Below are 11,734 nucleotides of genomic sequence, written 5' to 3' on the forward strand. Positions count from 1 at the left end.
TTATTTCATTTAATAAAAAATGTGCTGGGAGTGAAGAGACAAGAGGTCCACTATCTTACCTAAAAAACAAGGGATTATAATATTGGTAAATGATCTGCACAGGGGAAGTTATAAATTTAACCACTGTTCCACGAGTTCTACTTTTACACAGATTCTGGGGCAAAGTAGGCATTTAAATTCTTATAGAGTGAATTAACTAAAATACATACATATATAATTAATATATATATATATAAATCCTTATGTACCAAAAACACTTAGAACACTGGTTGCCTAACATATCCAACATCTTAATCTTATATTGTTAAAAATGGAGGAATTGATGAAAGAGATTTCCCAAGGTCACTGAGCTAGTCAGTGGCAGAAGAGGGAATAGATTTATGCATATGTTCATCCTTTACAGAGTATTTTTCTTTGGTGCAAAGGTGAAAACTAGACTCCCCTATTACACCCATTGCATTCAGCATAAGAAGGAAAACTGCAAAGATAGAAACATTTATTAAGCAAATATCAGGTATTTATAATGAAAAAAATGCATAATTATCTTTCAATTAATGCAGAATTGCAGACGATAGTTTCTGAGGAAGCCAATGACAAAAACTGTCCTAATACAAGTGAAAAGAGTGTAAAATGTTATAGCAGGAGGCAGCTTTTTTAGAACTCATGAAAGGAAAGGAAAGAAAGAGATCTTTTTTTCTTGGGGGAAATATTCAAAAGCTAGTAACTCTCAAACTGCATCAAGAAACAGATTACCAGAAGAAAAAGACCTTTCAATGTCCCTTCCATTTTGCTCCATTCAAAGATAACTACTATTCTGCCTTCTAATACTATGTATTTACTCGTGTTTAAACTTCATACATAAAATAGTACACCATGTATTCCTTTGTGTCAAACATCTTTGCACATTAATTTTGTGAAAATCTATGTCCTTTTATCAGTTTACAAACTTTTCTCTTATTAAGAGTTCTGTTTTATCGAGTGAAGAAAAAAAGAGATTTTTGTCTCCACAGATTACAATATTGGAATTCTCTGTGGTCAAAACAACTTTTCTAGATATGATTTGCAATATTCATTTGTAATTCTCACCAGTAAATTAGTTTATGTAACCACTTAAATTCAAGTAACTAAACGAATCATTTGAAATTCTCTCCACCAACCTTGCAATCACCACCCTCTTATCTAGAACAGTTACAGTTCAATGTCCCATTCTGGGTCTGTTTGTCTTGTCTTGATTACACATTCTCATTTAGTCATGAATGAAAATCTAACATATACATTTTAGTAGAAACCAGGATCCCTAAAGCTGAAGCAGAATTGGGAGAGTGACCCCAAATTCAGTTAACTGATTGATCTCTGCTTCTCTCCTATTCAGGTAAATAAAGATAAATTCCTTCCAAAGTCAATGAATGTGACAAATCACTCTCGGGTGACGGAATTTGTGTTGCTGGGACTCTCTAGTTCCAAGGAGCTCCAGCCTTTGTTGTTTGTCATATTTTCTCTGCTCTACCTAGCAATACTGCTGGGAAACTTTCTCATTATCCTCACTGTGACCTCAGATTCGCGCCTTCATACACCAATGTATTTTCTGCTTGCAAACCTCTCTTTTATAGATATATGTGTTGCCTCTTTTGCTACCCCAAAAATGATTGCAGACTTGTTGTTTGAGCACAAGACTATTTCTTTTGAAACCTGCATGGCCCAGATATTTTGTGTTCACCTCTTTGCCGGAGGTGAAATGGTGCTCCTTGTATCCATGGCTTATGACCGGTACGTTGCTATATGCAAACCTCTCCACTACACGACAATCATGAGCTGGCGTGTGTGTATTACACTGGTTCTCATCCCATGGTCTATTGGCTTTATCCATACTATCAGCCAGTTGGCATTTACTGTTAACTTGCCTTTTTGTGGCCCTAATCAGGTAGACAGTTTCTTCTGTGACCTCCCTCTAGTGACCAAGCTGGCCTGCATAGACACGTATGTTGTCAGTCTACTAATTATTGCAGACAGTGGCTTTCTTTCTATGAGTTCCTTTCTCCTCTTGGTTGTCTCCTACACTGTGATACTCATCACAGTTAGGACTCGCTCCTCTGCCAGCATGGCAAAGGCCCGCTCCACACTGACCGCTCATATCACTGTGGTCATGCTGTTCTTTGGACCATGCATATTCATATATGTGTGGCCCTTCAGTGGTTATTCACTTGACAAAGTCCTTGCTGTATTCTACACCATCTTTACTCCCATTTTAAACCCAGTTATCTACACTCTAAGGAACAAAGAAATGAAGGCAGCTATGTCAAAATTGAAGAGTCGGTATCTGACGCCAGGCCAAATTACTGCAGTCATAAGAAATGCTCTTATCTTGGAAACAAAATAAATATAACATGACTATTACCACTGTACAAATGGTATTACTGTGATGTTTAAGCAAATAATTTTAACCAGCAGCAATGGTTTAGTTAAATTTACTTAAAAAAGTAATGATGACAATAAAAAAATTATAGGATGATCCTTACTGATTGTCATATTCTCTTCATCCATTGTGAGCTCTTCTTTTGTTTCTGTTTCTTACTTTTTATATTTATTTAGAACTTTTTAAGATACAGACTTTGAAGACAGTGAGAAATGGCTTTTAATTATATGTCATAAATAAATAGCACCTCTCTCACAATAATACTGTTTAGATCTGGATTTTAGAGTTACAATAGGTATATATATGTATAGATCTTTTATATATACATATATATGATATCATATACTGAGATAAGAATGCATTTCACATGGTAGGATAGAATTGACAGCAAATGAAGACAATTCTCTGACAGCTGTTAACGGTATGGGAAATATAAAATAGCATGGCTCCCCAAGACCAAGGCATTTATATTCAACACTCACAAATCCTCCTTCATTGTGCTGCTTAATACATATTCAGGGAAAACAACTCACTGAATAAATTTGATCACCAGTGTGTTTTGTACTTGGTTATATTAATTTCTGCTCAATACTGAATAGACTAAATAATAATAAATAATCATATCAGGTTACACATATTTTGTCATATTATATAATCTAAGAAAATATAATATCTAAATGCGGGTTTCACACATTTATATTTGAAACATTGAAAATTATCCATCATACAGAAAGAAAGCAAGTACTGAACAGAAGCTTTGAAAACATTGCCAATTGTTTAGATATACCTTTTTCTATGCATCTCTTTTTTCTCTACATTTAAAGAAAAGCATACTAATATATATCATTATATTATAAGAATTCAATGAATTCTATCCTTCCTTTTACTCCATATTCCACAATTTGCCTTTTTTTATAATCTTCCTCAACAATCTGTTTCTCATTCTGTATTTCTGTCCTGAATCAATGCCCTCTGAGAGGTATTATTGGATAAAACTTCCATGAAAAAAATTACTTTAAAAAGATTGGATCAACATTTGGCAATCTCAAGGAATAATTAAATAAGTTCTTCTTGAAAATGTGTGACTGACACAATCTGTTCAAGAAAACCAAAACTGTAAAACAAGAATAAATGACTATGCAGTGATTCGTAGGCTTTATAAACTGTGGGACACACTGGAATGTGCCACAAAGTGTTTAGGGAGCTTTTATTTCAAAGTAGTTATTTGGAACTTGCATAAGATTCTTGTCTTCACAAATCCCTATTAAAATGACCAATGAAATCAAAAGTTGGAAAAAAAATCACCTGCACTGAAAAATAATAATACAAATACCCAGAGGAGTAATTTTTGTGACCTTGAATTAGTCAATGGTTTCTTACATCAAAAGCACAAGTGACAAAAGAAAAAAATGGATGAATGAAAAAGCTTCTAAGGACATATTTCAAAAAAGTAAAAAGACAGACTACAAATGGGGAGGAAATAGTTGGTAATTATATATCGGATAGTGATTTACATCCAAAAACACTAACACCTACAATTAAAAAAGATAAGGAAAAATTAAATTTAAAAATGGTCAAAGAATTTGAGTATGTGTTTTCCCAACAAACAAAACAGACACATGACAAGATGATCAACATCATTAGTCATTAGACAAAATACTAATGAAAATCAAAAGAAGATACCATTTCATACCTGCTAGCATGGCTAAAGGCAAAAAATAAATAAATAAATAACAGAAAATAACAAGTGTTGAGGATACACAGAAAATAGGAATCTACATTACATATATTGCCAGTGTGACAGACAAATGGGGAAGGCTCTTTGGAAAACAGTCTGACACTTCCTCAAAATGTTAAATTTTAGAGTTAACATAGAACCAGAAATTCTACTCCCAGGGATATACCCTAGGGAAGTGAAACATATTTACATAAAAACTTGTTTATGACTATTCACAGCAGCATTATTTATAATAGCCACAAATGGAAACAACTCAAATGCCTATCACTGCGAATGGACAAACAAAATATGATATGTCCATAAGATGGAATATCATTGTGGGGGATGGAAATGTTAATGACGGGGCTGTGTACAGTGCTTGGCTTGCTAAGATATAGATAGAAACTTCCAGAGGGCATCATGGGACTACTGGATGGGGCGTAGACTTGGAATGCATGGGTCTGTGTAAAGACTTTATCGCTGGGAAGCTGTGAGAGTCCCCCACTCCTGCTGTACCCATGAGCCTGAAGATGTTTTCACAAATACTGTTTTTGCATAGTACAGTTCTAGTTTAACTAAGCATGTAGCACACATAGAGCTCTACTCTGTGTCTCTGATAATAATCAACACATGAAAACCTTTGATTGTATGAAAGGTTTAAGATTAATGACACCCTGTAACTTTCTGCAGTCTTGTGATCTGCACCTGTAGTATTTTTAATCATGATATAAAGATTTGAAAGCACACAATAAATATGAGAGTGAACAGAGGAAAAGGGTATTCGCCTCTGAGCGCTGACACCCTCGCACTCTCCTCTCTTGCTGTAAAGTAAGGTGTGGAGTAATCTTTCATCTGTCGTCTCAGGGATCCATAGCCATTCCCGGCATATCACCTTCTCCACAAAAAAATAATGAAGTACTGATACATGTTACAATATAAAAAAATAATAAAGTCCTTATCTTTACACAGACTACATTAATGAAATAAGCCAGTCACAAAGGCCACATAGTGTATTATTCCATTTCTATGATGCCTAGATGAGGCAAATACACAGAAATGAAAAGTGGTTGTTGGGACTTGAGAGTGGAGAGTGATTGTTATTAGGTACAGGGTTTCTTTGTGGGATAAGGAAAATCCTAGTAAGACTAAAGATGCTAGTGTTCTTCAGATAGTTGGAAATTGAGCAACTTGTGAATTCCAGCAGGACCTGGCAGTTCCTTGCCATTCCATCCTAACCCACAGTAGGCAAATATGGCATATCAGTAAAAGGCAATGCATGCCTCACCCTAAGAATCTCCATTCAAAAATAATTCTTTAAAGTGAATATATAATGGAAAACCGTTAAGGGTAACTATCTGGGTCTAAATACTAAGAGAATGATCACTAAATCTTAGTAAGAAAGTGGGAAGAAATACAATTAAAATAAATCAACTTTCATAAGAAAGTGAATACATCTTTTCATATTGACACAAGAATTAACATTTAAATGGTTTTCTAAATGTGACATATGTAACTTTTGGTTCACCTGAGAAAATTTTAGTAGTAAATGTAAAATATATGATAGATTGTGCGTTCATGTGTGTGTGTGTGTGTGTGTGTGTGTGTGTGTGTAAGAGAGAGAAGAGAAAGTGAGAAAGAGACTGACAGCAAAATATTTACTAGTATTAAATCTGAATGCCAGCAAGATGAGTGATCATTTTTTACTTAATCATTTTTAGTTGCATTTGAAAACTTTTACTATTAATATGTTTTTCCCTAATACTCAAAAATGAAGAGATGGATACAGTTAGCTTTATAAATACTTTATTACATTGAATATGTTCCTTCTCCCCAAAACAGATGTTTTCCTAATTCAGTTAATATAACTGAATATCAATGCTACACATATTTCCATTGTAAACACTAGTTCTTCAAAGATTTCTTCCATGCTGTTGGGTAAATGACAGCATTTCCAGAATCTTGTGCCAAGCCTTAGTTCATTTACATATCAATAGGTGTTTACCACCACTGCAGAGCCTCCTGTCCATCTGGGGCAAGAGGTGGGCAGAAAACGGCCATTCTCTCCTCCTCTCCATTACGCATATGTAATTGGTCTGACGTCTACCAGTCACCAAGAACCCACCAATGGAGTTCCTCCATGAAGGGGTGGGTTGGAAGTAGAGACTACTGATGGTAGAACGCAAACCCAAGCGAGAGGAGACAGTACAGAGTCTGGCCAGCAAAATCATGCAGGCTATGAGCAACAGAAAGGTTTCTCCCAACAAACACTTTACCTTAACTTATTTTGTTTTCACTAATTTTATAGATTCACCACAGTCCTAGGATACCCTTACCCTTGGAACTATATCTGACATGAGTTGGCAGGATCTGGTGACTCTAGAGAGTTTTTATTAAGAAATATGATGAATTCTGTAAAATGCTTTTCCTACATCTATTGAGATGATCATATTGCTTTTCTTTCATTCTGCTAATGTTGACTATCATATTTGTTGATTTGCATATGTTGAACCATCTTTCATCCAGGGGAATGCCACACTTCATCATCGTATGTGATTTTTTTTTGGTATCATTAATCTACAATTACATGAAGAATATTATGTTTACTAGACTCCCCTCTTCACCAAGTCCCCCCCACATACCCCTTCACAGTCACTGTCCATCAGTGTAGTAAGAAACTGTAAAATCACTACTTGTCTTCTCTGTGTTGCACAGCCCTCCCCATGCCCCTGCTACACTATACATGCTAATCGTAATGCCCCCTTTCTTCACCCCAACCCTTATCCCTCCCTTCCCACCCATCCTCCCCAGTCCCTTTCCCTTTGGTTCCCTTTGGTAACTGTTAGCCCATTCTTGTGTTCTGGGATTCTGCTGCTGTTTTGGTGCCTTCAGTTTTCCTTTGTTCTTATACTTCACATATGAGTGAAATCATTTGGTACTTGTCTTTCTCCGCCTGGCTTATTTCACTGAGTATGATACACTCTAGCTCCATCCATGTTGTTGCAAATGGTAGGATCTGTCTTTTTCTTGTGGCTGAGTAATATTCCATTGTGTATATGTACCACATCTTCTTTAGCCATTCATCTACTGATGGACATTTAGGTTGATTCCATATCTTGGCTATTGCAAATAGTGCAGCGATAAACACAGGGGTGCATCTGTCTTTTTCAAACTGGAGTGCTGCATTCTTAGGGCAAATTCCTAGAAGTGGAATTCCTGGGTCAATGGTATTTCCATTTTGAGCATTTTGAGGAACCTACATGCTGCTTTCCACAATGGTTGAACTAATTTACATTCCCACCAGCAGTGTAGGAGGGTTCCCCTTTCTCCACAACCTCGCCAACATTTGTTGTTGTTTGTCTTTTGGATGGTGGCAATCCTTACTGGTGTGAGGTGATATCTCATTGTGGTTTTAATTTGCATTTCTCTGATGACAAGCGATGTGGAGCATCTTTTCATGTGTCTGTTGGCCATCTGAGTTTCTTCTTTGGAGAACTGTCTATTCAGCTCCTCTGCCCCAATTTTTAATTGGATTATTTGCTTTTTGTTTGTTGAGCTCTGTGAGCTCTTTATATGTTTTGGATGTCAACCCTTTGTCGGATCTGTCATTTATGAATATATTCTCCTGTACTGTATGATAGCTTTTTGTTCTATTGATGGTGTCCTTTGCTGTACAGAAGCTTTTTAGCTTGATATAGTCCCACTTGTTCATTTTTTATTTTGTTTGCCTTGCCCAGGGAGATATTTTCTTGAAGAAGTGACTCATGTTATGTCCATGATATTTTTGCCTATGTTTTTTTCTAAGAGTTTTATGGTTTCATGATTTACATTCAGGTCTTTGATCCATTTCAAATTTACTTTTGTGTATGTTGTTAGACTGTGATTCAGTTTCATTCTCTCACATGTAGCTGTCCAGTTTTGCCAGCACCACCTGTTGAAGAGACTGTAATTTCCCCACTGTATGTCCATGGCCCCTTTATCATATGTCAATTGACCATATATGTTTGGGTTAATGTCTGGAGTCTCTATTCTGTTCCACTGGTCTGTGGCTCTGTTTTTGTACCAGTATCAAATTTTCTTGATTACTGTGGCTTTGTAATAGAGTTTGAAGTTGGGGAGCGAGATCGCCCCCACTTTATTCTTCCTTCTCAGGATTGCTTTGGCTATTCAGGGTCTTTGGTGATTCCATATGAATTTTTGAACTATTTGTTCCATGTCCTTTCAAGAATGCTGTTGGTAATTTGATAGGGATTGAATCAAATCTGTATATTGCTTTGGGCAGGATGGCCATTTTGATGATATTAATTCTTCCATAGCATAGGATGAGTTTCCATTTGTTAGTGTCCCCTTTAATTTCTCTTAAGAGTGTCTTGTAGTTTTCAGGTATAGGTCTTTCACTTCTTCAGTTAGGTTTATTCCTAGGTATTTTATTCTTTTTGGTGCTATTGTGAATGGAATTGTTTTCCTGATTTCTCTTTCTATTAGTTCATTGTTAGTGTATAGGAAAGCCACAGATTTCTGTGTGTTAATTTTGTATCCTGCAACTTTGCTGAATTCCAGTATTAGTTTATAGTGGTTTTGGATTGGAGTCTTTAGGGTTTTTTATGTACAATATCATGTCATCTGCAAATAGTGACAGTTTGACTTCTTCTTTACCAATCTGGATTCCTTGTATTTCTTTGTTTTGTCTGATTGCCATGGCTAGGACCTCCAGTACTACGTTGAATAACAGTGGGGATAGTGGGCCTCCCTGTCTTGTTCCCGATCACAGAGGAAAAGCTTTCAGCTTCTCTCTGTTCAGTATGATGTTAGCTGTGGGTTTATCATATATGACCTTTATTATATTGATGTACTTGCCCTCTATGCCCATTTTGTTGAGAGTTTTATCATGAATGGATGTTGAATTTCGTCGCATGCTTTTTCAGCATCTATGGAGATGATCATGTGGTTTTTGTCCCTCTTTTTGTTGATGTGGTGGATGATGTTGATAATGGATTTTCGAATGTTCTACCATTCTTGCATCCCTGGGATGAATCCCACTTGGTCATGGTGTAGGATCCTTTTGATGTATTTTTGAATTTGGTTTCCTAATATTTTATTGAGTATTTTTACATTTACATTCATAAGGGATATTGGTCTGTAGTTTTCTTTTTCGGTGGGGTCTTTGCCTGGTTTTGGTATTAGGGTGATGTTGGCTTCATAGAATGAGTTTGGGAGTATTCCCTCTTCTTCTATTTTTTGGAACACTTTAAGGAGAATGGGTATTATGTCTTCTCTGTGTGTCTGATAAAATTCCGAGGTAAATCCGTCCGGCCCCGGCGTTTTGTTCTTGGGTAGTTTTTTGATTACCGTTTCAATTTCTCTGCTTGTAATTGGTTTGTTTAACTTTTGTGTTTCTTTCTGGGTCAGTCTTGGAAGGTTCTATTTTTCTAGGAATTTGTCCATTTCTCCTAGGTTTTCCAGCTTATAGCGTATAGGTTTATAGTATTCTCTAATAATTCTTTGTATCTCTGTGGGTCCATCGTGATTTTTCCTTTCTCATTTCTGATTCTGTTGATGTGTGTTGACTCTCTTTTTCTCTTAATATGTCTGGCTAGAGGCTTATCTATTTTGTTTATTTTCTAGAAGAACCAGCTCCTGGTTTCATTGATATTTTTCTGTTGTTTTATGCTTCTCAATTTTATTTATTTCTTCTCTGATCTATATTATGCCCCTCCATCTGCTGACCTGAGGCCTCATTTGGCCTTCTTTTTCCAATTTCGATAATTGTGACATTAGACTATTCATTTGGAATTGTTCTTCCTTCTTTAAATATGCCTGGATTGCTATATACTTTCCTCTTAAGACTGCTTTTCCTGCATCCCACAGAGGTTGGGACTTTGTGTTGTTGTTGTCATTTATTTCCATATATTGCTGGATCTCCATTTTAATTTGGTAATTGATCCATTGACTACTTAGGAGCATGTTGTTAAGCCTCCATGTGTTTGTGAGTCTTTTTGCTTTCTTTGTACAATTTATTTCTAGTTTTATACCTTTGTAGTCTGAAAGGTTGGTTGGTAGGATTTCAATCTTTTGGAATTTACTGAGGCTCTTTTTGTGGCCTAGTATGTGGTCTATTCTGGAGAATGTTCCATGTGCACTTGAGAAGAATGTGTATCCTGTTGCTTTTGGGTGTAGAGTCCTATAGATGTCTATTAGGTCCATCTGTTCTATTGTGTTGTTCAGTGCCTCTGTGTCCTTACTTATTTTCTGTCTGGTGGATCTGTCCTTTGGAGTGAGTGGTGTGTTAAAGTCTCCCAGAATGAATGCATTGCATTCTATTTCTTCCTTTAATTCTGTTAGTATTTGTTTCACATATATTGGTGCTCCTGTATTGGGTGCATATATGTTTATAATGGTTATATCCTCTTGTTGGACTGAGCCCTTTATCATTATGTAATTTCCTTCTTTATCTCCTGTTACTTTCTTTATTTTGAAGTCTATTTTGTCTGATACTAGCATTGCAACACCTGCTTTTTTCTCCCTGTTGTTTGCATGAAATATCTTTTTCCATCCCTTGACTTTTAATCTCTGCATGTCTTTGGATTTGAGGTGAGTCTCTTGTAAGCAGCATATAAATGGGTCTTGCTTTTTCATCCATTCTATTACTCTGTGTCTTTTGATTGGTACATTCAGTTCATTTACATTTAGGGTGATTATTGAAAGATATGTACTTATTGCCATTGCAGGCTTTAGATTCATGGTTACCAAAGGTTCAAGGTTAGCTTTTTTACTACCTTACTGTCTAACTTAACTCGCTTATCGAGCTATTATAAACACAGTCTGATGATTATTTCTCTCCCTTCTTATTCCTCCTCCTCCATTCTTCGTATGTTGGGTGTTTTGTTCTGTGCTCCTTTTAGGAGTGCTCCCATCTAGAGCAGTCCCTGTAAGATGCCCTGTAGAGGTGGTTTGTGGGAGGAAAATTACCTCAACTTTTGCTTCTCTGGGAATTGTTTAATCCCTCCTTCATATTTAAATGATAATCATGCTGGATACAGTAATCTTGGTTCGAGGTCCTTCTGTTTCATTGCATTAAATATATCATGCCATTCTCTTCTGCCCTGTAGGGTTTCTGTTGAGAAGTCTGATGATAGCCTGATGGGTTTTCCTTTGTAGGTGACCTTTCTTCTCTTTCTGGCTGCCTTTAATACTCTGTGTTTGCCCTAGATCTTTGCCATTTTAATTATTATGTGTCTTGGTGTTGTCCTCTTTGGGTCCCTTCTCTCGGGATTTCTGTGTGTTTCCACAGTCTGAGCAACTATTTCCTCCCCAAGTTTGGGTAAGTTCTCAGCAATTATTTCTTCAAATACACTTTCTATCCTTTTTTTTTCTCTCTTCTTCCTCTGGTTCCCCTGTAATGCGGATATTGTTCCTTCTGGATTAGTCACACAGTTCTCTTAATATTGTTTCGTTCTTGGAGATCCTTTTATCTCTCTCTCCATCAGCTTCTATGCATTCCTGTTCTCTGATTTCTAGTCCATCTATGGCCTCTTGCATCTTATCCATTCTGCTTATAAATCCTTCCAGAGATTGTTTCATTTCTGTCATCTTCCTCTGGACATCAT

General features: G+C 36.4%; 1 protein-coding gene across 2 annotated transcripts; it reads left to right on the plus strand.

Moving 5' to 3' along the window:
- Positions 1-1,354: 1,354 nt before the first annotated feature.
- On the plus strand, positions 1,355-6,811 carry LOC108404338 (olfactory receptor 4K15-like). 2 transcript variants are annotated; one of them, XM_073212263.1, is made up of 2 exons: positions 1,403-2,295; positions 6,799-6,811. In XM_073212263.1, exons 1-2 carry the CDS (start codon positions 1,403-1,405, stop codon positions 6,809-6,811), a joined length of 906 nt encoding a protein of 301 aa, XP_073068364.1. The 2 variants fall into 2 exon arrangements, with proteins under 2 accessions (XP_017527357.2, XP_073068364.1); XM_017671868.3 differs by lacking the exon at positions 6,799-6,811 and having other exon boundaries at positions 1,355-2,377.
- The last annotated feature ends 4,923 nt before the right edge of the window (positions 6,812-11,734 follow it).

The sequence above is a fragment of the Manis javanica genome, chromosome 8 (genome assembly GCF_040802235.1).
Source record: "Manis javanica isolate MJ-LG chromosome 8, MJ_LKY, whole genome shotgun sequence".
In the NCBI taxonomy this organism is placed as follows: domain Eukaryota; kingdom Metazoa; phylum Chordata; class Mammalia; order Pholidota; family Manidae; genus Manis; species Manis javanica.